The following is a 26,518-nucleotide window of genomic DNA, read 5'->3' on the forward strand; positions in this document are numbered from 1 at the left end:
TTAGATCCTGATACACAACAACCACATGTTCTCTCCTTGCAAATAACATGAGCATCCAGTAAGTGTTATTTATGATAGAGTTTCATATCCAGCATAAAAGTGCATAAGATCAAAATCCTGTAGATAGAGAGATCAGACTGTTACCTTCAAGCTTGTCCAGGGATACAAACTCTATTGGGTTCCGATGGTGCGGAAGCCTCTGGTCCCCATCGTTCTCATCCATCAACCAAGCCTAATGACAAACAGTAAAACAAATCCAGTAATAATAGATCATCTGGTGCTTGGAAAATACATGCTTTTGGATCTAGAAAGAACAATTTCTCCTATCGCTAACAACAAAGCTGCAAATTAAACACTTTTTGGACCTTAAAAAAAAAAAAAAAACGCACCTCCAGAGCCATGAGATCGTGTTTATGTGCCCGCCAAACGGGCTCCGCAATTTCTGACGCTCTTTTTTGGTGGGATCCCACAGACTCCTTGCAAGATATGATATAGGGGCAAAGGGGGTAGGAAGTCACTTCCAGATGCTTCTCACGCCAGCGGCTTGTGGTGTCCCTTGCCTGTAAACAAACACCATATGAATGAAATATCATTCTTGTCGTTAAGCTTAGAGACAGTTTCTTGCTCGTCTTTACTCCCGTGATGACTTTGGAAATTTAATTTATGGATGCAATTTTTTAATGAATATAAATAAAATAAAATAATTAATTAAGTAAAAAACATTTGGCCATTTTATTTGGTAGAACAAAAAAAAAAAAAAGGGCCATTGAAGCCTGTAGATAATATGGTCCGATAAATTTCATATTCTTTGGAATCAATCACTCGGTGTATTAGTATCACGTCCCAAATCCAGCACCTGAGTTGAGCACATGGCACGGCCGCACAAACCCTAGAGCAGCACCCTAGGATCATGTAAGGCCTAAAATTTAACACTTCAAATTTTAAATAACCAATTAAATACCAAAACAATCAACCAATGTCACAGCTTCAAATCGAAAATAAACTTGTTCAATACAATTATTCAAATGTTCTTAAGCATCAGAGAATTTAAACTAACTAAATTACTAAGGCTTCAGTTCTTATTTGCTCTCGCCCCAAACCGCCCAAACTACGCAACCTGTGAGTCTGAAAAATATTAAGAAGAAAAATATGAGCTTCTCCAGCTCAGTAAAAATTACTGCACATGTACATCAACCTAGTAGATAAAATTAATATTTCTAAAACTAATACAATTTAGAAAATACATAGGTATGTAATAACTGGAACATTGTCACAAATATGCACATATATCATCATACATCATCAAGTGAAATCTTCATTCATTGTTTGAATTTCATATTATATGTTTCATTCTTCACATCTTTGGAATGACAACTTTTTATTTCTTTTTGGCTTTGGACTACCCGGATCATGCGACGATCTTTTATTCGGATCGATTTCTGTGATCTTCCTCGGATCGAAATATTCATGATCTTTCTCGGATCAAAGTGGCCATGATCTTTCTCGGATCAAATCATTCATGATCTTTCTCGGATCATATTCTTCATGATCTTTCTCGGATCATATTCTTCCACACATAAGCCTGTGGGGGCTGTCCCAGGCATAAACTCCTGGCAAGTTATTCCACATGACAAGGCCAGTCCAAACCATATTTCTCTTTCTTTTTCTTTTCATGAAATTATGATATTTAACTTCATTAATCAATTCATCTTTTGCAGTGTAATAAATATGTCATACACATAATCATGCCATCAATCGCTGATACATTTGTATTGATATAGCATACTCATGCTCAAAATCACATAAATAAATAAATAACAATATCTCAGATATAACAAATTCATCGATCTCAAATCCAATGATGCAAGATCAATGAGATAAAACCAACGGTAAAATAACATACATAATGATGATCATGTATAGAAATTCTTACCTCGATAATTGAAAATTTAAATTCACAGCCTTATATTCCGAAAATCAAGCCCTACTCGTTGTCTCCCTGATCGTTAGACTGTTCTCCTATCAAACAAAATAAACTAATTTAACCAAATAAATTATATATATATATATATTGAGGTTATCTAACTCATACCCATGACCCCCTTTATATATATTTTTCATTTTTTTTTATTCATTATTTTTTTTATTTAATATATGCATATATATATACATATATTATTATTGTTATTATTTTATTATATATATATGTTTTTATTTATTTATTTGGAGAAGAGAGAAGAGACTTCTTCTTCTCCTCTTCCCCCTGTTCGAAAGCAAGAACCCGAGCCCCATCGAACTTCTCCCCACATCCCGACCAAGAAAAACACTTCCGGCCACCTTCCCCGGCAGCGTCCGACGCCGGCACTGCTACCATGTCGGTGGCAGTGCCACCTTCCTCGTTGCCGACGGCGGAGAAGGAAGAAAAGTCTCACAAATAGGGTATCCCTGTTTGAGCCCGAACCGGCTCCTCGCCGGCTTTCGAACATCCCAAGACCGGAGGAACTAGACCGAAAGGAAGGAAGAAGGAACATACCTTGTTCCGACGGCCAAAAACAGCTCCGGCGACCCCTTTTTCTTCCGATCAACCACCACGAAAATCTTTGAGAAAATCCCTCAAATCCCTTGATTTACTTCGAATTTTTTTTGTTGTAAATTCCTAAAGGAAGGTCGGGAGATCTTATAGTGGAGGTTTCCTACCCTAGCCGGACTCTTTGAGTCCGATTTTGTCGGAATCGTGAAGGAAGAAGACTCCGGCTAGGAGTCTTCCTCCTTCTCTGTTTTTTTTTTTTTTTTTTTTTGTGTTGTTGGGCCGTCTGGGCTACAGGCCCAGATAACCGGGCTGCTACAATCTCCCCCCTTAAAAAAAAATTTCGTCCTCGAAATTTACATACCCGAGTTTTCAAAAAGTTGTGGATACTTGATCTTCATTTCTGTCTCGAGTTCCCATGTAGCCTCTCTCTCGCTATGATTGCTCCATTGGATCTTCACATAAGGAATAATTCGATGTTGTAACACCTGATCTTTCTTGTCAACAATCCGTACTGGATATTCTTCATAAGTCATATCCTTCTGAAGATGCAAAGGTTCATAACTCACGACATGACTTGGATCTGGAATATACTTCCTCAACATCGATATATGAAACACATCATGAACACCAGATAAAGTCGGCGGTAATGCTAATCGATATGCAACCTCTCCGATCCTGTCTAAAATTTCAAAAGGGCCAATATACCTTGGACTCAACTTACCACGAACTCCAAATCTTATTACACCTTTAGTGGGAGAAATTCTCAGAAAAACATGATCGCCTACATGAAATTCCAGCTCCCTTCTTCTATTATCAGTATAACTCTTTTGCCTGCTCTGAGCCGTACGAAGTCGTTCCTGAATCATGTGTACTTTTTCCACTGTCTGCTGCACTATTTCTGGTCCCAACAGTTTTCTTTCCCCCACCTCATCCCAACAAATGGGCGATCTACATTTTCTTTCATATAATGCCTCGAAAGGAGCCATCTGAATGCTTGTTTGGTAGCTATTATTATAAGCGAACTCAACCAATGATAAGTGATTATCCCATGCTCCGCCTAAGTCCATGACACAAGCCCTTAACATATCCTCTAGGATCTGTATGGTTCGTTCTGATTGTCCGTCAGTTTGAGGATGAAAAGCTGTACTGAAATTTAACTTGATTTCAAGAGCTTTATGAAAACTCTTCCAAAACTGCGAAACAAATCTACTATCTCGATCTGACACAATAGTAACTGGTACTCCATGCAGTCGTACAATCTGCTCTATATATAAGCCTGCCAATCTTTCTAAGGAGAGACCAATCCGAAAGGGTAAGAAATGTGCTGATTTCGTCAATCGATCAACAATTACCCATACAGCATTATTATTTCGAAATGTTTTAGGTAATCCAGTCACAAAATCCATAGTAATATGCTCCCATTTCCACCGAGGAATAAGAAGAGACTGCAGTGGTCCTGCTGGTCTTTGATGTTCAGCTTTTACTTGTTGACATACCAAACATTGGGCTACAAATTGTGCAATATCCCTTTTCATACCAGACCACCAAAAATTTCTTTTCAAATCTTGATACATCTTTGTGCTTCCAGGATGCATAGTGTAAGCCGAACAGTGAGCTTCCTCTAGGATCTCGTCTCTTAATCCTGTAATCTTGGGAACACATAGTCTGTTATCAAATCTCAATGACCCATCCTCATGTATCCAAAATTTTGTCTGTATACCAGATTTCACTGCATCTATGACCTTTTGTAACTCTGAATCCTCCTTTTGAGCTGCTTTAATCTTTTCAATCAAAGTAGGCTGTAGTACAGGATTTGCAAGCTGAACTTGAGAATCATGTGGTCGTATTTCAATTCCTGATTTCTCCAAATCCAGCAATATAGATTTTTGTGAGGTAATTAGAGCAGCCAATTCACCAGAAAATTTTTTACTTAGAGCATCGGCTACAACATTTGCTTTCCTGGGATGATAATTTATTGTCACGTCATAGTCCTTCAATAGTTCCAACCACCTTCTTTGTCTCATATTTAACTCCTTCTGAGTAAAGATATATTTTAAACTTTTATGATCTGTGAAAATCTCGCAATGCTCCCCATATAAGTAATGCCTCCATATTTTTAAAGCAAAAACTACAGCTGCTAATTCTAGGTCATGAGTAGGATAATTCCGCTCATATAACTTCAGTTGTCGAGAGGCATAAGCTATCACCTTTTCTTTTTGCATCAAAACACAATCGAGACCTTTACGAGAAGCATCGCTATAGATAGTGAAACCCTCTGTCCCAGATGGAATGGTTAAGATTGGAGCAGTCACCAATCGTCTTTTTAACTCTTGGAAGCTTTGCTCACATTCGTCTGTCCATTCAAACTTTACTTGTTTCTGTGTTAGACGAGATAGAGGCATGGCAATACTAGAGAAACCTTCCACAAACCTTCGATAATAGCCAGCTAATCCCAAAAAGCTGTGTATCTCTGATACGTTAGTGGGTCGGCTCCAGTCAACTACTGCCTCCACTTTCCTTGGGTCAACAGAGACACCCTCCTTGGAGATGACATGCCCGAGAAAAGTAACACTGCTCATCCAAAATTCACATTTTTGTAGCTTTGCATACAGCTTCTTTTCCCTCAGAGTTTGTCATACAGTCCTCAAATGTTCTTCATGTTCGAATGAGCTTTTCGAGTAAATCAAAATGTCATCAATAAATACAACTACAAATCGATCCAAGTATGATGCAAATACTCGATTCATAAGATCCATAAAGGCTGTCGGTGCATTGGTCAGACCAAATGGCATGACCAAAAACTCATAATGCCCATATCTAGTCCGAAAGACTGTTTTTGATATGTCTCCTGACTGTATCTTCAACTGATGGTAACCAGAACGAAGATCAATTTTTGAGAAAACTTGAGCTCCTTGCAACTGATCAAACAAGTCATCGATTCATGGTAAAGGATATTTGTTTCGCACTGTTACCTTGTTTAATTCTCGGTAGTCTATGCAAAGCCGAAGGCTACCATCTTTCTTCTTTACAAAAAGTACTGGAGCTCCCCAAGGTGACACACTAGGTCTAATGAATCCTTTATCCAACAACTCTTGTAATTGCTTTTGTAATTCCTTCAATTCTACTGGAGCCATTCGATAAGGAGCTTTAGAAACTGAACTCGTACCAGGGATCAGGTCAATAGAAAATTCAATCTCTCGATCAGGAGGTAGTCCAGGCAGGTCATCAGTAAAAACATCAGAAAATTCCTTCACAATAGGGATATCCTCTAACTTGAGTTTTTCATTCTGAGTTTCTAATACAGTGGCTAGAAATCCTTCACATCCTTTTCTAAGAAATTTCTGAGCATGAATAGCTGAGATGAACTTCTGGTGAAAGAAAGATTTAGTATTCTTAAAACTAAACTCTGACTAATCTGGAATTTGAAACATTATTGTCTTTTGGAAGCAGTCAACTGTAGCATGATATGCTGCTAACCAATCCATCCCCAAGATTAGATCAAAGTCCTTCATCTCTAAGACTAATAAGTCTGCTTTCATCTCCCTATCCTCAATACTCAGTACACAATCTTTGCAAATTGAATTAACCAAGATCACCTCTCCACTTGGTGTGCGGACACAGAGATTATTTTCTAAAGGTGTAGGAGACATCTCTTTATTCTTCTTAATAAAACTAGTTGCTATAAAGGAGTGGGTAGCTCCAGGATCAAATAGAGCATAGACATTGTTGGATGCAATTTTAATCATACCTGTCAGATATTCATTTATCATTCAGTGCTATATGTCCTTATATATCTAAGCATATAATAATTCATGACATATATATAAAAGAATTTTTAAGAGATCGATTCAGTACCCGTCACCACTGAGTTAGAAGCATTAGCATCCTGTTGTGTAAGTGCATAGACTCGTCCTTGGGTCTTTGATTTTTGTTGTCCCGCATTTTGTCTTTGTACATCTTGGGGTGCTCGATTTGCGGGAGTATTCTGAAAATTTTGAGGCATCTGCTGTCTCTGTGATTCTCCTCCATTGTGGCATACAACTGCTTTATGGCCATCTCGTCCACATTTGTAACATTGTCCCCCGGGCCACGTACAATCTCGTCTAAAATGAGGTCCTCCATACCTATAACATATAAGGCTCCCTTGAGGTTGTACTTTACCTTCAGTGGCAGTCTGGCCTGATTTTGGGGTCTTTGGTTTGAAGGTTCTGCTACTTTGACCTTGAGAATCAATTGCTCGATCCCTTTTCTTCATACTTTTCTCTCTTGCTGCTTGAGCATCATTGAGTCCTTTTTCTATTATTAAGCATTTGTTTACGACTTCTTTATAAGTGGGCAGCTCAAAGACAGTCACCAACTGTTGGATTCTATCCCTTAATCCATTCTCAAATTTTCTGGCTCGAACATTTTCTTCAGCTATCAATGCGGGGGCATATCTCGACAATTCTTCAAATTTGACTGCATATTGAGCAACTGTCATGTGGCCCTGAACCAGTCGATCAAACTCTCAAAATTTCTGGAGTCGGATACTCTGGGGAAAATACTTCTCATAGAAAACTTTTCTAAATTCTTCCCATGTAAAAGGTACATCATTTGGCCCTAGCTTTCCAATTTCCATCTCCCACCAATCGGCTGCCTCACCTTGTAACATAAACGTGGCAAAAGTGACCTTGTCTTCAGCAGGACATCTCAAAGCATGGAAAACTTTCTCTATTGCTTTTAGCCAGCTTTCAGCTTCCATAGGATCTGAGGTCCCTGAGAATGCCGGTGGTGCATATTTTTTGAAGTCTAATAAATTGATTCGACGTTCATACTGATTTTCCGCTCCTTGTTGTTGCTGGGACTGCCGCTCCTGAAATATTTGTTGTATGATCTGCTGTTGGTGTCCCTGTTGCACCTCCAATATCCTCCTCATATCTTCCCTTGCAGCCACTTGTTGTTGAACCAGTACTTGCATTAACTGAGCTGTAGTAATTTGTTCCCCAGGTTGAATTTCAGGTTCTCCTGGAGTTTCTTCCCCGGGAGTGACCTCAGCAGGCTCAGTAGGATGTTCTTGTTGTGGTGCTTCATCATCCGATAAGGGTGGAGCATTTTCTTGTGGTGTAGCTGGCTCCCAAGTACTAGAGGCATCCGCAAAACGAGTAGGTCTCCGATTTCGCCCACGCTCAGTCCCTCTTGCCATGACAACCTACACAGTTTCACTTTAGTCAAGAATTTAAGAATAATGTTTCGTATTAGTCAATTTCCATCTAAAAATCTACCCATATACTCTCTCTCTAAAATAAACCTTAGGATTCCTAAACCTAGGCTCTGATACCACTCTGTCACGCCTCAAATCCAGCACCTGAGTTGAGCACATGACACGGCCGCACAAACCCTAGAGCAGCACCCTAGGATCATGTAAGGCCTAAAATTTAACACTTCAAATTTTAAATAACCAATTAAATACCAAAACAATCAACCAATGTCACAGCTTCAAATCGAAAATAAACTTGTTCAATACAATTATTCAAATGTTCTTAGGCATCAGAGAATTTAAACTAACTAAATTACTAAGGCTTCAGTTCTTATTTACTCTCGCCCCAAACCGCCCAAACTACGCAACCTGTGAGTCTGAAAAATATTAAGAAGAAAAATATGAGCTTCTCCAGCTCAGTAAGAATCACTGCACATGTACATCAACCTAGTAGATAAAATTAATATTTCTAAAACTAATACAATTTAGAAAATACATAGGTATGTAATAACTGGAACATTGTCACAAATATGCACATATATCATCATACATCATCAAGTGAAATCTTCATTCATTGTTTGAATTTCATATTATATATTTTATTCTTCACATCTTTGGAATGACAACTTTTTATTTCTTTTTGGCTTTGGACTACCCGGATCATGCGACGATCTTTTATTCGGATCGATTTCTGTGATCTTCCTCGGATCGAAATATTCATGATCTTTCTCGGATCAAAGTGGCCATGATCTTTCTCGGATCAAATCATTCATGATCTTTCTCGGATCAGATTCTTCATGATCTTTCTCGGATCATATTCTTCCACACATAAGCCTGTGGGGGCTGTCCCAGGCATAAACTCCTGGCAAGTTATTCCACATGACAAGGCCAGCCCAAACCATATTTCTCTTTCTTTTCCTTTTCATGAAATTATGATATTTAACTTCATTAATCAATTCATCTTTTGCAGTGTAATAAATATGTCATACACATAATCATGCCATCAATCGCTGATACATTTGTATTGATATAGCATACTCATGCTCAAAATCACATAAATAAATAAATAACAATATCTCAGATATAACAAATTCATCGATCTCAAATCCAATGATGCAAGATCAATGAGATAAAATCAACGGTAAAATAACATATATAATGATGATCATGTATAGAAATTCTTACCTCGATAATTGAGAATTCAAATTCACAGCCTTATATTCCGAAAACCAAGCCCTACTCGTTGTCTCCCTGATCGTTAGACTGTTCTCCTATCAAACAAAATAAACTAATTTAACCAAATAAATTATATATATATATATTGAGGTTATCTAACTCATACCCATGACCCCCTTTATATATATTTTTCATTTTTTTTATTCATTATTTTTTTTATTTAATATATGCATATATATATATACATATATTATTATTGTTATTATTTTATTATATATATATATATATTTTATTTATTTGGAGAAGAGAGAAGAGACTTCTTCTTCTCCTCTTCCCCCTGTTCGAAAGCAAGAACCCGAGCCCCATCGAACTTCTCCCCACATCCCGACCAAGAAAAACACTTCCGGCCACCTTCCCCGGCAGCGTCCGACGCCGGCGCTGCTACCATGTCGGTGGCAGTGCCACCTTCCTCGTTGCCGGCGGCGGAGAAGGAAGAAAAGTCTCACAAACAGGATATCCCTGTTTGAGCCCGAACCGGCTCCTCGCCGGCTTTCGAACATCCCAAGACCGGAGGAACTAGACCGAAAGGAAGGAAGAAGGAATATACCTTGTTCCGGCGGCCAAAAATAGCTCCGGCGACCCCTTTTTCTTCCGATCAACCACCACGGAAATCTTTGAGAAAATCCCTCAAATCCCTTGATTTACTTCGAATTTTTTTTGTTGTAAATTCCTAAAGGAAGGTCGGGGGATCTTATAGTGGAGGTTTCCTACCCTAGCCGGACTCTTTGAGTCCGATTTTGCCGGAATCGTGAAGGAAGAAGACTCCGGCTAGGAGTCTTCCTCCTTCTCTGTTTTTTTTTTTTTTTGTGTTGTTGGGCCGTCTGGGCTACAGGCCCAGATAACCGGGCTGCTACAATTAGGTCCCCATTTGTTCTTTTGGATTCAATTATAATAGCATTTTTTTGTAAAAATATCTTTTCAACTATAAAGATTTAATTGAATTATTTCCCGATGCTCTCTGTCTTAGGAATCAGATGCAATAGTATTTTTGAAGAAAAAATGGAATAAAATATGAAGCTTTTTTGGCAAAGAAAAAGGAGAGAAATGGAATAGAAAAGAATAAAAAGATATATGTTTCTGAATAAGAAGGGAAATAATGTATTTATGTGATAAAATGATGTCTAATGATAAAGTTTCCAATGAGCGCAAATATATATATATATATATATATATTATATATTTATTTTTTTTTTTTATTATATTATATATATATATATATAGTTCTAGATGGATAAAAACTAAAGCAGTTGAGGTATTTTGAAATACTTAAAATAACAACTAATGCTCCAAAATTAGATGAGATGGGAACCCTGAATTGCTTTAGGCTACTTCAGAAGTAGTCTCCCATAGCTTTGTTTTGCCTGAAAATCTACTTTGGTAGCACGGTTGGGCCTAAAAGAATCCTCCATGGATTTATTTATTATCAAATCCAAAACCTAGAGGAAGTCCATATGCGATAGATAAAATATGATGAAAATCGTACATTAATTCTCCTTGATTCTCTTGGCATCAGATTAGATAGATATGGGCAGCAATGATGAAAATTATATCTTTATTGATTCTTCTTCATTCTCTCATCATAACATTAGGCAAATATGTGTAGCTATGATGAAAATCATATCTTGATTCTATTGGCACCAAATTAGATAGATATGACCAACTAAGATATGGTCGGATATGCAATCAAGATATATTTCATTCCTTAATCAAATTTTACCACATGCCTCTTGTCAAGATTGTAAATATTTATGAAGATTTGCTTTGTATCAAATCTTGTAGGAATATTGATCTCATACAAGTTGCATGCAAACCCATTGTCATAGCTAATGAAAGCAAGCCTTTTGGATGCAAATTTCTTCCTTAACACCTTTTAGGTACAAATTTCTTCCTGAACATGGTGTCAGAATAGGAAATTTCTCTCTTCCTTCTTTCTCTTGTATACTTCTTACATCCATAATTCTTTTTCCTTTTTTGCTCTTTCAAAGGTTCATCAAACTTCTTTTTTTTTTGGCAATAGTATATCTCTTAGTTAGTTAATCTTTGTCTCCCACCATCATGATAGAAAGTTTTGCACCATCTACGCCTTTCGGCTTTCTACTCCTATACAAATAATCAAAATGGTTCTCATGATGCTCTCACTACCATTATCCCAACCTTTACACTTGTGCGATATGCCAAGCTACTCACTTTGATTTGTCTAGATACTTCCAGGCCAATGACCAATATTGTAGAAAGTTATGCACCTTTTACTACCATTGGTTTCTTCCTAGAGAAGTCGATCAAAATGGCTCTCATGATACTCCCACTAATGTTGCTTCAATTTTTACACCTGAGCAACATGCCAAGGTACTCATGTTGATTTCTCGAGATACTCCAACACCAATAACCAATGTCATAAGTATGCTTCTAACTTATTTTTCTATCCTTTCTAAACTATGGTCATTTTTTTTTTTGGTAAAAAACTATGGGTCATTGATGATGGAGCCACTGTTCATATGGTGCCTGATTCCTCCATTCTGACCTCTTCTTCTATCTTATATTCTTCTAAAAATTGGCCCTCTTAATGGCAAAGAAGCCGATATTGCATGCATAGGAATAGCAACCCTTAATTCTTTTTTGTTTACAAATGATAGCAAGATGATGAAGGGATTAACCCTATGGGGACCCGCACTGTCGCTTGAGACCGACAGCAATGACGATGAAGGTGCCAACCCTCTAGGAACCCCATGCAGCCACTTGAGGCCGATAACAATGATGATGAAGGGCCTAACCTTTTAGAGATCCTGCATGACCGTTTGAGGCTAAGAATGATGGTGACGAAGAGGCTAACCCTCTAGGGATCTCATGTGGCTGCCCGAGACTGATGACGATGAAGAGGCCAACACTCTGGGGATCCTGTATTATCACTTGAGGCTGATAGCAATGATGATAAAAGGACTAATTCTTCAGAGATTTCGAGCAACCGCTTGAGGCCGATAATGACGATGATGAAGGTAGTAACCCTCTAAGGACTTGATGCAGCCGCTTAAGGCTGATAACAATGATGATGAAGGGGCTGATGATGAAGGGCTAACCCTTTGAGGACCTCACACATTTGCTTAAGGCTGACAACGATGATGATGAAAAGGCTAAACTTTTGGAACTCTGTGCGACCGCTTGAGGCCGACAATGACGACGATGATGGGGCCAACCCTTCGAAAATCTCGCATGGCCGCCTGAGGCCGACAATAATGATGATAGGGGCTAACCTTTCAAGAATCCCGTGCGGCTATTTGAGGCCGACAATAATGATGATGAAGGGGCTAACCCTTCGGAGATCCCGTGCGGCCGCTTAAGGCTACCACTGCCCCCCCCCCCAATGACATAGGGACTAACCTTTCAGAGACCCCACATGCCCACTTGAGATCAACAGTAATGACAGCAAAAGGGCTAACCTTTCGGAGACCCCACCTCAAAGAGGAAAGAACTCTGGAAGATATACAGAGAAAATATCAATACAGAAACACTTTATTCACAAGGTTCGTACACATTCTAGAGAAAATTTATCATAAATCAATCTTATTCGAGCAGGGCTAGCTACAACAAAGAAAGAAAGAACACAAAGCTTAGACTCAACCGATAGCAGAATCGACTCCACAATTTTCAAACGAGCTTATGGTCCTGAAGAGTAGAGGTACCCTTCGCACTGACTTTGCAATGGCAGCACACCCCCTTCACCTCTGGGCAATGAAGGATCCGCCCTGGGCCCCGCCAACCCCCTGCCATCGCGGAGAGAGGTTGGACCCCATAGATGAAGCAAAAGGAGCTTGAGGCAACCCCGAGGCTGATCAAGCAGTAGATTGTAGTGGTCCAACCACTACTGCTCATCTCCAGTTTCCATCAGGTCCGCACTCGATGCTCCCAGAGACCACGATAAAGAAAGAATAGGAGCCCTTGGCTGAATCCTCAACCTCTTTGATGAGGACTCTCTACTTGAAGAATGCATCCTCCTCTTCACTGCCAATTTAATGGATGAGTACGACGGCTCCATCAGGAATTAACTCCGACAACAAGAGAACAACTAACGATAGGATGGTAGACAATCTGGCCAGATGAATGATCTATTTATACAGACCATCGACAGTACGGATTCAGCTATCGAATCATTAGATCTTGCCACTCGACCAACATTGAGAGTAGCGGATCTTGCAACTCTTCATCGTACTTCCTTTTCAGATCCAACTACATAAGGCAATCTATAGAGCATGCTTCGAGTCTCATCAAAATCTAATACATAGCAAGTCTTGATGGGTTTGGGATCGATCTCCAGATCTCTTCTCTCTAAGTGTTGTTCCGTAGCCTCTCGAGCTCCTTCCCCTCATAATGATAGTATGGATCATGAAGTGACACCCTTCATGGTAGGACAAATGCCTTTGAAAGGAAATCAGATCAACAGTTGACAACCAGATCGACTACCTCCTCCATTCGAAGTCAAAAAGGCACTTCGAACTTAGAAGTGGAGGACAAGTATCATGGAGGTAACCTGTTGATCGGGATAACTCCTCTCTTTGGGATACACCCCAAGCGACTAGACAAAATTGTGCTAGATCCGGGCTCGCGATCTTGCTTTCGCACCCATTTCAAATTGCCAACTCGACCTTTCATGCAGATGAAGCTCGCAACGGACATCCATGATTAATAACTTTGATTCAAAGTTTGGCAGACGGATTTCGCTCCCTAATGAATGACCAAAATGTGACCGTTCATTAATATAATATAATATAATATATATAATATAATATCATATATATATATATATACAATATTGATATAGTGTAATAATGGTATATTGATATACCAATTTTTTTATTAAACTGAGGGATATATTTGCCCTTATATTTTAGTCCAAAACCACTGTCTGAAGTGATCTTAGATTTTTAGACCTCAAGGATGGCTATCATGATTGGAGGATGATTTGAGTAGAAGTGATTTTACATTTGAAATCACTATCACATAAGATCACTATGGTGCAATCCAATATGATGATCTCATCATCTCCATCCATATCATCTTTGATTTTAGATAGATCATCCCATACCAAATATCTCCTTAGTATACACTAATTAGAGCAATATATTATCCTATGATGCTGCCATCCCATCCATGGAACCATCTGTGAAGCACTTCGTCGCCATTTTGGGAAGGAGTCCTTAACACTTGTAGGCTTTTTCAACAATTCTCTTCTATAACAATTGTTAACGGCCATGGGTTTCATTTTGGCAAGATATATGGGTCGGCGAAAGAACTCTAAGCTCAACCTTTCCAAACCTTTACTTTTTGGGAAGGGAACAAACAATCATCAAGTGTAGCAGATTTTATTTCCTCGGATGTCCAGGAACGAAACTTCAGAAATCCATTTAGTCAGAAATGAGCACAATTGTCTGCTGACTACTCTTTATCTCTACACAGCTTTCTAACAGGCTGAATAGGTGGATATGGAAATGGTGTTCAAACCATGTTTTAGGGCTATAACTTGCTGGTAGGAGAGGAACAAAATAATGTTCCCAAAACTGGATATCTCCGTTCTGCAGCAACAAAAGTTACATTGTAACAGCTACTCTCAGACTTTTACTGCAGACTCGGAGACCGGGCAGTACAACGGCGATGGCAGACTCCAAGAGCGAGTCTCGAAGGAAACGGATAAAAGGTTTAATTCCACCAACCTATGAAGCTCAGGGCATCTAAGCAATTTTGATAAGGCGGGGCCTTGCAAAAACGTCATCGTGCTTGGCTTTAGCTGGGTTGTCAAACTGGGGCACATGCATATGTGGACTCCACGCTATCATGACGTGCGTAACAGGGCTCAGAGTGCCTTACTCCCTTCGTTTCTCTCTCTCTCTTTTTTATATTAAAAAAAAGAAAAAGAAAAATTACAAACCCCCCCCCCCCGAGTGGAAATTACTCTTAAGCTTAATGATTTGAAAAACTTACGCTGAAGCCCTTGATGTTTACTTTAGTTCTATAGTTTAGTCCCGACCATTAGGCACCCATTAACCCAAAATGAAACTAAAGTACCACGTAATTAAAATTTTTTGAAATGATCAAAATGCCCTTCACCAAAGGTGAGTCGTTCTTTCGGTCGCCATCCCTCTCCATGAGAAGCTGGGCATTCTCTTCGTCGGCCTGTGTGGTTTTCTTTTGGGCTTCCTTGGCCTTGAGCGCCTGTAGCTTGAAGTGGTTGTAGTACGCGACTCCAACGAAGGCAATACTGTAGCCGATGAGATTGACGTGGTGACGGTGTCTGGAATGACTGACCACGAAAAAGTGATCAAGAGCCAATCCTTGACGACCTCGATGACGTTCATGGTGAGGGCGGAGGTCTTACAGACGAGGAGGAAGATGGCAAGGTTGAGAGTGAAGGTGCAGAAGGAGTTGGTTCCGAAGATGAGGAGGCCGGGGTGGAAGGAGGAGGTGGCATGGAGGATGGAGAGAACTTGATGACGAACTAGGGGATGAAGAGGAAATTGGGGCAGCAAGGGTGACGTAGTAGAGGGAAGTGATGGGGTTCAAGGAGATGCCTTTTGAGATGAGGAGGATCTGGATGAGGACGAGGCGGGTGGCTTCGAAAGCCACAATATGAGTTGGAGCATGACACCCCAGGTGTTGAAGCAGGCCTCCCCGTAGGCGGCGATGGCGATGCTGAAGGAGATGGAGAGCATGCTGAGCAAAGTATCACTCTTAAATGTCTTTTTTTTGAAGAGGACTCCGATCGATTAGATGGCAACAAGCATGAGGGCTCTGCCCATCTAGATGAAGAGATGGAGAAGTAGATGTAGGCGAAGTTGGAGAACCAAAGCTAGAAGGCATAGACGGTGCCAATTGGAACGATGGAGGTGACATAGAGGTTTTGGGTCATGGGAGGGGAGGTGGGTGGCTCCACGGCGCGAAGGCCGTGGACGAGGAGGAAGGCGAGGGTGGAGCAGAAGGCCATGTGAACTATGGTAAGGGAGATGGGGAAGGACCAGTTATACATCTTGAGATCGAGGACATACTTGTTGAAGACGATCAAGATGAAGTTGAGAGAGATTCAGATCGCGACGTAAAAGTAGGAGAGGATCTTCCTCACCACCCCATCGCCCATCCCTCCTCTTCTACCACCATCGTCGCCACCCTCTCGTCCCATCTCCTCTACTGCCGATGCCGATGCGCTTCTTTGACCACCGCCATTGCTTCTCATGGAGAGGGATGGCAACTGAAAAAAATGGGAGACAAATGGAAAAGAGGGGAGAAGACGGTGAAAAAAATTATGATAAGTTCTTTTTACTCAATTATAATGGAGGATAATTTGATCATTTCATATTTTTAAAATGATTTAATTAATGATGTTATATTAAAGATAATTTTAAAAAATAATAAATTTAATTATAATAAATTTAAATTTTTAAAAAAATTATAATTTAATTTTAAAAAAAATGGAACGAAAAGGCCAACTGACACATCGGTGTCAGCACACGTCGGTTGTCCCAACTCCTTAAATTGGACTCCGCAAATTAAAATAATGGACATGGGCACAACAACTGAGTGTTAAAGTAAAAGGTAGGCAATTTCATCAAAAAAAAAAAGAAAAAAAAAAAGAAAAGAAAAGAAGAAGAAGGTACGCAAGAGCATATTCAAACACTGCAAAACTTGTGGAAGTGCACAGAAAATTTGTTTTTTTAAAAGAAATTAGCCCAGAAGGTAGCCAATATTTATAAATGGTAAGTTGCGTTTCCCATGCTTCTCCAACAGCCGAACTAACTCGGTATCCCAGAAACAATTCCAAGAAAACTTTCGATCAAGTGGAAAGCAACCTAGTAACTATAATTGTAACCACAAAACAGAAGGTCTTTTTTTTTTTTTTAGAACATATTAGTGACATCTTTAAGTTCAACAATTTGCATCCATGGCCATGACGCCCACAGGAATATTCAATCAGAAACACAACCAAACCACTGGTCCTGCACCTGCCAAATTGATCTTTCGGCGAACTCCGAGCTGTATCAGTATCATTCCTGATGTCTCCAAATCAAACTCTTCAGTGGTCCTCATGGACCAACATTCCTACCCATATATGCTTAAATCGATATCTTAACTATTTGATCATGTCAACCACCAAGAACTTTATTGACAATCAAATGATTAATGAAACAAAAGCAACATCAATATTGGGACATAGGAGTAACATTCCAAGACCTATCTCATGGTTGATTCTTCTATGGCCTACAATGAGCGGTCTTCTTGCTTCATCCCACATAATGAATCTTCTTGCCTATTGTCTCAAGCATCAAAGGCTTTTCTAAAGATCTTTGAGAAATCAGGCTTTGGGTTCCATATGAAAGACCAATGCATGTTTTTGGACAGGCTCGCATAACAATCCAACAGTAATAGTATCGAAGCAATAATATCAATGTTGACATACAGTTCATCAAATGTTTACAAAGAAAAACCATTAGATCCCTACCAAGGACAAAACTCAAGGTCTCCAAATTCAACCTCCATGCATTCAGAAACTGACATAATCTAAGGAACGAAAAGATTAATTTGAGAGGTCAGACAGACTTGATCTACAATTAACTACTCCAATCGTTCAAACTCCTATGAATTTGTAGGATGAACTAATCAAGCTAATGCAGGTTGGGTCTACAGGTTGGCATCCCTCTCTTTGGCCCATGCACTGGGGAGAGTTCAGGGTTCAAACCAAGAAAGTGGCACTCCCATATTCCTTGGAAGAAGAAAAAAGAATCGGTTGAGCTTAATGATCCTTTCAGTAAAATTCCCCATAACATTAGCTAATCAGAGAGACCATGCAAGTGCAAGTGAAAAAATATCTTCTATTTAGGATAGCAAAAGTCAACTGTATGTTGAAGGCTACAGAGCTAGTATCTTACTCGATAATTTTATAAAAGCAGCGAGACCATGCAAATGCTATTGAGAAGGATATCTCCTGTTTAGCTTAGCAAAGGCATCCTACGTGTTAAGAGGATGCAGAGCTGGAATCTTAAATGTCCGTTGAGTTCATATTTTTCATATATTGCAACTCAGTTAAGACACAGGCCTAACGTTAACCTGGTAAGATGATCTTGGTTGTTAAGTCACTGGATTTCTCTATTCTAGAAAAATCAGATGATTAAACTCAAACTACATTCACCTGGCCACTAGGATCACTGGTACAAGCTGGATGTCATTGGCCATCCAAGATTGACACAGGCCTATGCCTCTGATATTGGAGAGATAGGAGCCAAGTTCACCAAAACAAATGCTGGAACTTTTGGCCAATTTCTGGTATGCACAAAGAGTAGAGACGATCCTCATCTCCTGTTGTCCCGAAGTTACCATGATACTCTGAATCAAAAACTTGTTTTCCAGCTGACCAAGGTTGCAAAAGCTTGACTGAAGCAAAGTCAATCTTCTTGGACATTGAAAGCTAATCCAACACAAGTACTTCATTTTAGAATAGATGCATTTTTTCTTCTCAAAACAACGTGGAACCAATGGTCTGCCATTCCTCTGAAGGAATTGGAACCCCATTTTGTGTCACTGGATCAGATAGAGAATCATTGAATGATTAATGTCAAGTAGGCTAGTCAGTTGCCACTACCTGTTTAACATTGAGATGTAATTGAAATTTAAGCTTCTGGTGATGCAATACTTAAAGACCAAAAACAGAATAAAGGAGCACAAATTAACTAGCTATACATTTACAAAAGAAAGAGTCTAGAAATCACCAGAATTTATTTAATTGTGTTGATTACAAATGGTTGCGCAGAATTATTGATTAGTGAAGTATGATACATAAGAAAACAAGATGACTTGGAAAGACAGTTTCTTCCAATGCCTTCTAATAAAATTCGAGCCATGTTGGCAAACTACATTCTTTCTGCCAATCCAAGTACATAATTAGCAAAAGATGACTTCCAAATCAAAGATTTCTTTTGTTCGGCTGAAGTCCATAGGTAAAACACAGAAAAATAATCCTCAGGACATTTTAGGAAACCTAAATTTGACACTGGCTCTCCCTTTTGGGGATATTTACTGACATAAGGGTCACATTAGTAACAAGACAAAAGTTTACTCCCTCCGGCAAACCATGGATGATAAAGGTAATAAATAAGATGACACAGATTTGCTTATACTGTGTTGAACTTCAGCTAAAGTGAACTAACAAACCTAGTCAGGTCAAGCTGAATTAAATTTAAAATGTTGTATATTGCCATGCCAACCAAGACCAAGGGCATTGAAAACATGTATGCAGAAGTCTTCATATGCTTAAAGCATGAACGGTCAGATATGCCCCCAGTGATCTTTCTTATGTCACATCTGTCGCCCTAGGACATAAGACATGAGAATTTATAGAGATATGATGTTAAAAGGAAGTTATTCCCATGTCGTTCTGATAATGATTTATATCATTTGTCTTATCAAGCATATGCCACTATGCTTTAAATTTGATTTCATCTGTTATAATGCTGTTTAAATAGAACTCATTAACTGCATAGTAAATTCTGTCAGATAAGTTACAAGGCTATTTTCACTTACCATCATCATTGAGATCAATGGAGATATGATTTTTCTGAGTCTGGTTTTCTATTGAACTGCACCTAGTTGGTGTGCCAGGTGGTCTGGGTTGGGTAGGGGAGCTAGCGTTGCTCCTACTTAACTGCTCATTTGGTATCTGAACCCCAAACTTTTGGCTCAAGCAAATCATTTCCATGCTTGAAGAAGATGCCCCTCCAAGAGTTCTTCTGCCTTTTAACCTTCCCATGAGCAATAAAGTAAATGAAAATTGTCATTCTAAAGACCATGATCCAAGTAAATGTGGTTGGGCCACTCCTTTCCATGAAAGCAACTCATACCTGTCCTTCCTTTTCTCTAGGTACCGCTGCAATGATGCTTTTCTATTTGTTGGACCCTCTGCAGTAGGTAAAACCAGCATACGTAGGAAGCCACAAAAAAGGTAAGAACAGAAATTTGTGAACCATGTACCACCTTATGAATTTGAAAATTGTTGGTTACGTTAACCTTTACATTCATTTTCCTCCACCTTCATATCTCTTAATATAATTGAGACAATCTTTTCTACCTCGTGTGTCTGTTCATATGTGCGTGAATAAGCCAATTCTCTCGTTATGTCACACAAAAAGAGTGGCACAAGTCATCTTGTGAATGCCCAAGATCAAGACAGAAGATTACATCATTCTATAAGAGCCATGATAAAGTTTGTGTTTGTAGTATGACCATGAAAATTCTAGACTTGGTAAATTTTAGTGGTTCTAAAAAAAATTGCATTTCAAACCTGGTTTCCATTAACAAATATATTGCCTAACAAAAGAGTACTTCAAACTTAGTGCACAAGCAAAAACTAAAACTTGTTTTGCAAGGAGTCACTACTTTAAAGCATGGAAATTAGATTTCAAGGAAATAAATATATAGGAATGTATCATGACAAACACATTGTTTCATATAAAAATCCAGTTGCACCAAGTAATGACATAAAAATTACGAAAAAGAGGTGGAAATATCAACTCTATACAAGGATGTGGATATGGATAGGCTCCAAGGATGGTGGTACACGTGGTCCACACTGATCTAGGCCTGAAGTGGTCCAACAATTCTTACACTCAAGCCAATAACATATACCATATCATAAGACGATAAAGTGGGTCATGCTATTAAGGGTTACACTCTAGTTAAGATGAAGTTGGATATAATCTTGGAAGACTTAAAACTGTAAAACAATGATTTGACATTACTAATATAATAAAACAGTTATTTGAAACATCATCAATGTTTGAAGGCAGTTGCACATGCTAGACTACATATTAGCACAGAAAATGTTTTGCTCATTCCCTGTGAACTTCTTAGTTCATCTACAAACATTCCGATTTAGCTCAAAAAATTTTGTACACAATTTAATACCATTTCTAATGCATAGAATCTCTGTGAAGTTCATTCATTCAATATCATTATCCTTTAAATCGATATATTGGTTCATGGATCTTCTGAGAGCTAAGACTAGTTTAAAGCATAAACATTAAAAAGATCCTACTTCCTAGAGACCTCGAACTCTTCCCAATCCATCGGACAAGCCATTTCTGCGAAGCTCGATTTGTGCTCGAAATCAACCGAGCTGCGCATGAGTTCAAGCTCAGCTCAACTATCATAATTCAAGCTAAGCTTGAGGTCGCTTTTTTCTGGAGCTAGGCTTCATTCCAACCCTGAAGGATCGAGGTACAAACCCAAATTTAGACAAGACATAGCGTAAGCATAGGTTCCGATATTGGTTGAACAGATTCAATGAAAAGTCACCAGGGACCATGCAGACAACGCGGCGTGGGGTCCACGGATCACGACTAATCCTCCAAGGAGAAATCATGTCAATCCGTGGACCTCCTCTCTCCCTCTCTAGCATGGCCCCGTGGGCCATCAATTCGCGTACAACTAATGAATAATTCCACCCTAGTCTCCGTAGAGAACAGGAACCTGTTCCCTCCACAGTCTCAATTTGCAACGGCTATTCCCTAGCGTGGCCACCGTGCGCGGAATTTTATCTTAAAAACAACGAAATAAACAGAGATGGATCCCGGCAGGCGTGTGTTTCGTAAGTGAGCGACGTGGCCGGTGTCGAATTCTGGAGTCCAAAACAGTTGCACGAAGAAAAAAGTGGCAAATTTACCCGGACCCTGCTCCGCTCTCTTACCAGGCTCGGTTTCCCGCGCGGCTCTCCACTCGGTCTCCCGGAAACGGTGGGGTAACCTTCCTGAAACTCAACCATAGACACCCGATCAAGATCAAACGGCTCATGAAAATTATTAGATGGTGGCGATCTCGTAAATATATTAAATGCTAGGGGCAGTTTATAGACGTACCAGCTGGCGAGGTGGGGAAAACCTGGGTCAGCCGGGGAGCGCTGGGGACCGGGCCCGGACCCGGCGCGAGAAAAGCCGGAGAGGAGCCGGCCCTCGCCGGCTGGGGCGAGTGAAGCGGACCGGGAAGAGCCGCAGCGCCGTAGCAGTCCCGGCTCGCCGCGAGCGTCAGGATCGCCCGCGCCTGCAAGCAAGCAGCCGAAAAATACCCGAGCCGTCAGGCCACTCCGTAACGCCCAAAACGGTTCGGGTTCAGATCGAGCGTCACCTTATCGACCGCCACGTCGTTGTAGACGTTCACCTTGCCGTCGTAGAAGATCGTCAGCTGGCCCGCCGGTACGTCCGCCGTCACCCTGAGCCCATCATCAGAGTTCACGAGGATCGTGACCGTCAAATCGATGAACCAATCTGATTTCTAGACAGAGCTCAATTAAAAGCGTCTCGCCCTCAAACAGATGGCCGTCGGATTTCTGTTGGACGCTTCCCTTTCCGCCCGTTCATCCGTCGCTTCACGTCATGGGATGAAGGCAGGGAATGACGTCATGAACGGGCGGATTGGATGGCTTCTCAGGAGAAATCGACGGCAGATCAGGCATCCGCATAGAAATTGTTTACACCCAGCCTGAGCGTTGTAAATCATATGAAGGTAAAAAGGTGACGGGAAAGGAATTTCTTTACGAGCGTAAAGTCCAACGAACGGTCCAGATCAATGAAAGCAATGCTAATTTGGGTAAGTTTTAGTTCGATTGGGAACTTCTAGCCGTCGGATCAACAGATACGATTTAAGGAAACAATCGACTGTACAAACAAAATATCTTAAAAGCAAAAACCTGGCGATGCAGCGATCGAACCATCGGAGCCGCCGGGCGGTACGACAGAACGATCGGCGCAGGTTAGCAAAAGCTACACGGTTTTGAGAGAGGCGAAAAGAACCTGGGCGAGGGGGAGGGAGTCTCTAGCGGTTGCTGGTCCCTTCCGGCGACCGGGAACCGGCAGGACGGCTCGCCGGGGTCGAAGACCGGCGGGATCGGATCTCTTCTCCGGTACGGAGACGGCGACGGTGACGGCTCCTTCGGCGGCGTCATCGAGTCGCCGTCCGCCTCCTGCGGCGAAGGAAGAGCGGCCTACAAATAATAAATAAATAAAACAATAAAATATTATTATTATTTTTTTTTTTAAAAAAAGAGTATGAGCTCAGGGGGTTTGGAAAAGGGAATGTTTGGCGCTGGAAAAGGTGAAGAAATGGGGAGGGGATCGGGGAGTAGGCTGATGTGTGAGGTGGGTTACTGGCCGCGGAGGGGGAGCCTTCTGGCGGTAGCCGGCGCCGACGGGGGCGTCGCCGAACTCCGGTCGTCCCTCGAGGAGGGCCTTAAGGGAGATGACCTGCTGGATCGCCTGCGACTTGTTCCAGGACGGCCGTCGCATGCCTGCACGGAACCGGCACGTACCGGTCAGCCCCCCTAGATTCCCTGGTCTAAAAAAGCTAAACCTTAAAACAAGGGGAAAGAGAGGAGGAGAGGGACCTTTCTCTTTGAGGAATCGGCGGCAGTCCTCGCGGGTGAGCTGGGCGATATCCTCCTCGGTGAGCTCGCTGAGGGGCTTGTCGAGCAGCGACCGGACCGCCGTCTCGGCGGCGTTCTTGACGGTGCCGCTGGATTCCGGCCGGAGGTCCCCCTGCATCGCCTCGGATTGCCCGCGGATTGGGAGCTTAGGGGAGATGAGAGCTCAGAAAGAGATGGGAGGGAGATCTCATCGTCTCTCTCTCTCTCTCTCTCTCTCCCTCTCTCTCTGGCTCTCGGTCTGTGCTTTTTTTTTTCCCTTAATTTTGGTATAACAAATGGGAGGCTATTTTGTGGGGAGACGGCCGGGGACGCCAAAAGGGAGGGGAAAAGAGTGAGTATAAAGAAATAAAAAATTAAGGGGATGGGGTTTGTCCGCGGCGTCTCCGCTTCGTTGGGGTGTCATTTCTTTTATCTGAGGAGGGGCTGCAACCCCATGCTGCCACGTCAGTGCACTGCTCCCGCATTTAATGCTCGCTCCCTCGGTGGACAGAAACGCGACACAATGCTGCAAATGGGTCAAGTCCATGGGTGACTAGTCCGGTCCCGATCCGATTAGACTCGGACTAATCTCTAACTGATGACTTATGGATTGAATTGGATCCAAAAGTTAAACCCGTTCTCACTTCCACATCATGTCTAGATCTTATGTTCTCCGATTTGACTCGATCCAACCCAGGCATATTTACCTAGATCCAATTTGGATCAATAAAAAATAATCTGACCCAATTCGAACCTGATCATACCTAATCCAAAAATCTAAACTATTTAAATCTCCTCCTCCTACACCCTAAATATTTTTTTTCTATTAGTAGGACAAGCTCTTACTAAAACTAATTCTTTTTTCATCTCAATAACCATATCTCTCATTTTTTTATTTAATTATATTTAAATATTTATATTTTATTATTTATTTTGGTGGATTCTTATTTATAATGCCCTCAAATATATCAATATATATATTTTTAAAAATATAATTCATAAACTTAAGAAAGATAAATTAGTTGAATGAAATTAAAATATTTTTGAATAAAAATTCAAGTCTAAGTTGGCTCTTTTCCATTTTATTTATTTTATTATGATTTTATATTTAATTATCAATTATTATAATTTAGCTAAGAAAGAATAATTATATGTTTGACTCGAATAGCAAATCTAATTTGATCTAGTTGACTTTCGAGTCTAAATTTTTTGGATTAGGTTAAGGCCATATATGATCCTGGCCAAACCCAAATGATCTATCGTGTTAAAATTCTTTCCATGGACTCACACATCCTGACCCAATTTGCTAATGGGTTAGTTCCGGGTCCAAAATCATAATCTGAATATGAAATTCGTTAGATTGGGATTAAGTATAACCTAAACTGATCCAACCCATTTGGAACCTACTACTGATGCCATCATGATGTTAAGAACTATTTATAACCAATGTTCTAAACAACACAAAATGCCATTATAAAGGATCCTATTTAAATCCTTTTTGGCCATTAGAGAAACACCTTAGTGCTATTATAAAGGATCCTAGCTAAAATCTTACTGGCCATTACAACCGTTATAGTAATTATATATGATCATTATAAGATGGTGCTTTAAAGCATCAGCGCTGTTAATTAGAGATGCTTATTATCATGGTTAATTAGAGATGCTAGGAAGCATCATTAATTGGCAACAGTAAGAAGTGTTGCTAATTATCAACACTAGGAAGCACCATTAAATAGCAATGCTAAAAAGCATCATCCAAAGCAGCTCTCTAGCATATGCAAAAGGAGTCATTACATGTTAACCTTATGATACTTTTAAAAGCATCAACCTATAGTGATGCTTAAGAATGTCACCAGCCTCAAAAAATAATGTGACCTAAAAGCATTATCTTTTTTTTCATTTCCACACTTGCAAAGACAATGCCTTTTCGATGCTTACTGTAGTATCGGGGCATGATCTTGTGATGCTAACAATTAAACATTGACATGTGACTTTAACCCTCTATTTAGTATATAAGATTGATTGAAGAAAGGATGGATAGAGGAGGAAAGATGGATGAGGGAGAGGATAGATGGATCTTTCATCCATCCTCTCATGTATTTGATAAAATATAGAAGAATGGATGGAAATAATTTTTTCCTTTATTTATATAGAAGGAATAAAATAAAAAAAATATGACATTTATATGTCATTTATATAAGATTATCTTTTGATAAAAATATTATTATTATTATCAATTTATAAGACTTATACATACTAAGAAGTAGGATAATATATAAATTTATAATCTTTATGATTTATTATTAAATAGATATTAAATAAATATTTAAATATTTAATTTTAATTTAATATATTAAATTAAATGGATATTTAATTCAATTTACATAGTTAATTGATTTTATACAAATAGTTAACTAAATGTAGTAAATATAAATAGAAAAATAGAAGATCATTCTAATTAGTTACTTACAATTATGAAAATCATGTACTAAAATTAAAATAATTAGTAACAAAATTTAATAAAATAAGATTAATAAAATAGATAAAATAAAAATATATATTAATAAAATGAATGAAAAAATATTATAATTTTGTCAAAAAAATTAATGAGGAATAATTTTATTAATGTAGAAACCTACCTTTTACATGTGCTGTCCATCTTTTCTTTCATCCTCCTAAATTAGGAAGATGCAAATTGATGGACAGGATGGATGGATAATCTTTTCTTTTCATCCATCATTCCTAAAATTTTTTAAACCCCATCCATCTTCTCTCTCTCATGATCTCAACTAAACATAGGGTGAAAGCACTGAAAATAGCTTCTTTTTAGTGATATCGATCCTTATTATATCGAAATAGCACATAATTATTTTTTTTCTATTATCATATCTTTTGTTATAATAGCTATTATAAAAGCATCATCACAAAATATAAGGCACATGATGAAAATAATAATATTATCTTTTTATTCACTTTTTATTGAATAAAAATATCATTTTTTAAACCACTAATCATTTTAGGTGAGGCAAATTCAAAAAAATAAAAAGAAGATTTTGCTAAAGAAAAAAAAGCAAATCTAACGACTACTAATGGT

The 26,518-nt window shown here is 39.5% G+C and overlaps 2 protein-coding genes and 1 pseudogene across 4 annotated transcripts in view; all 3 read right to left on the reverse strand.

Moving 5' to 3' along the window:
• Positions 1-560, reverse strand: part of LOC105053394 (acireductone dioxygenase 1) — a 2,275-nt gene extending 1,715 nt beyond the window's left edge. Inside the window, 2 exon segments of the mRNA XM_073244202.1 lie at positions 145-232; positions 390-560. Coding sequence (XP_073100303.1) covers positions 145-232; positions 390-401 — 100 coding nt within the window. The 5' untranslated portion in view covers positions 402-560.
• Positions 561-14,398: 13,838 nt separating this feature from the next.
• LOC105053489 (probable sugar phosphate/phosphate translocator At5g25400) lies at positions 14,399-16,127 on the reverse strand (annotated as a pseudogene).
• Positions 16,128-18,011: 1,884 nt separating this feature from the next.
• LOC105053393 (protein TIFY 4B-like) lies at positions 18,012-23,827 on the reverse strand. Of its 3 annotated transcripts, none has more exons than XM_073244328.1 (9): positions 23,407-23,827; positions 23,171-23,310; positions 22,817-23,007; positions 22,152-22,236; positions 21,887-22,067; positions 21,718-21,777; positions 19,874-19,931; positions 19,557-19,774; positions 18,012-18,557 (listed from the first exon to the last, which is right to left on the reverse strand). In XM_073244328.1, the coding sequence occupies exons 1-9, from the start codon at positions 23,561-23,563 to the stop codon at positions 18,493-18,495; spliced, it is 1,155 nt and encodes a 384-aa protein (XP_073100429.1). In that variant the 5' UTR covers positions 23,564-23,827; the 3' UTR covers positions 18,012-18,492. The 3 variants fall into 3 exon arrangements, with proteins under 3 accessions (XP_073100429.1, XP_073100430.1, XP_073100431.1); XM_073244329.1 differs by having other exon boundaries at positions 18,012-18,618; positions 23,407-23,825; XM_073244330.1 differs by lacking the exon at positions 18,012-18,557 and adding an exon at positions 18,718-19,345 and having other exon boundaries at positions 23,407-23,826.
• Between the last annotated feature and the right edge of the window lie 2,691 nt (positions 23,828-26,518).

Source organism: Elaeis guineensis, chromosome 10, assembly GCF_000442705.2.
Source record: "Elaeis guineensis isolate ETL-2024a chromosome 10, EG11, whole genome shotgun sequence".
In the NCBI taxonomy this organism is placed as follows: Eukaryota; Viridiplantae; Streptophyta; class Magnoliopsida; order Arecales; family Arecaceae; genus Elaeis; species Elaeis guineensis.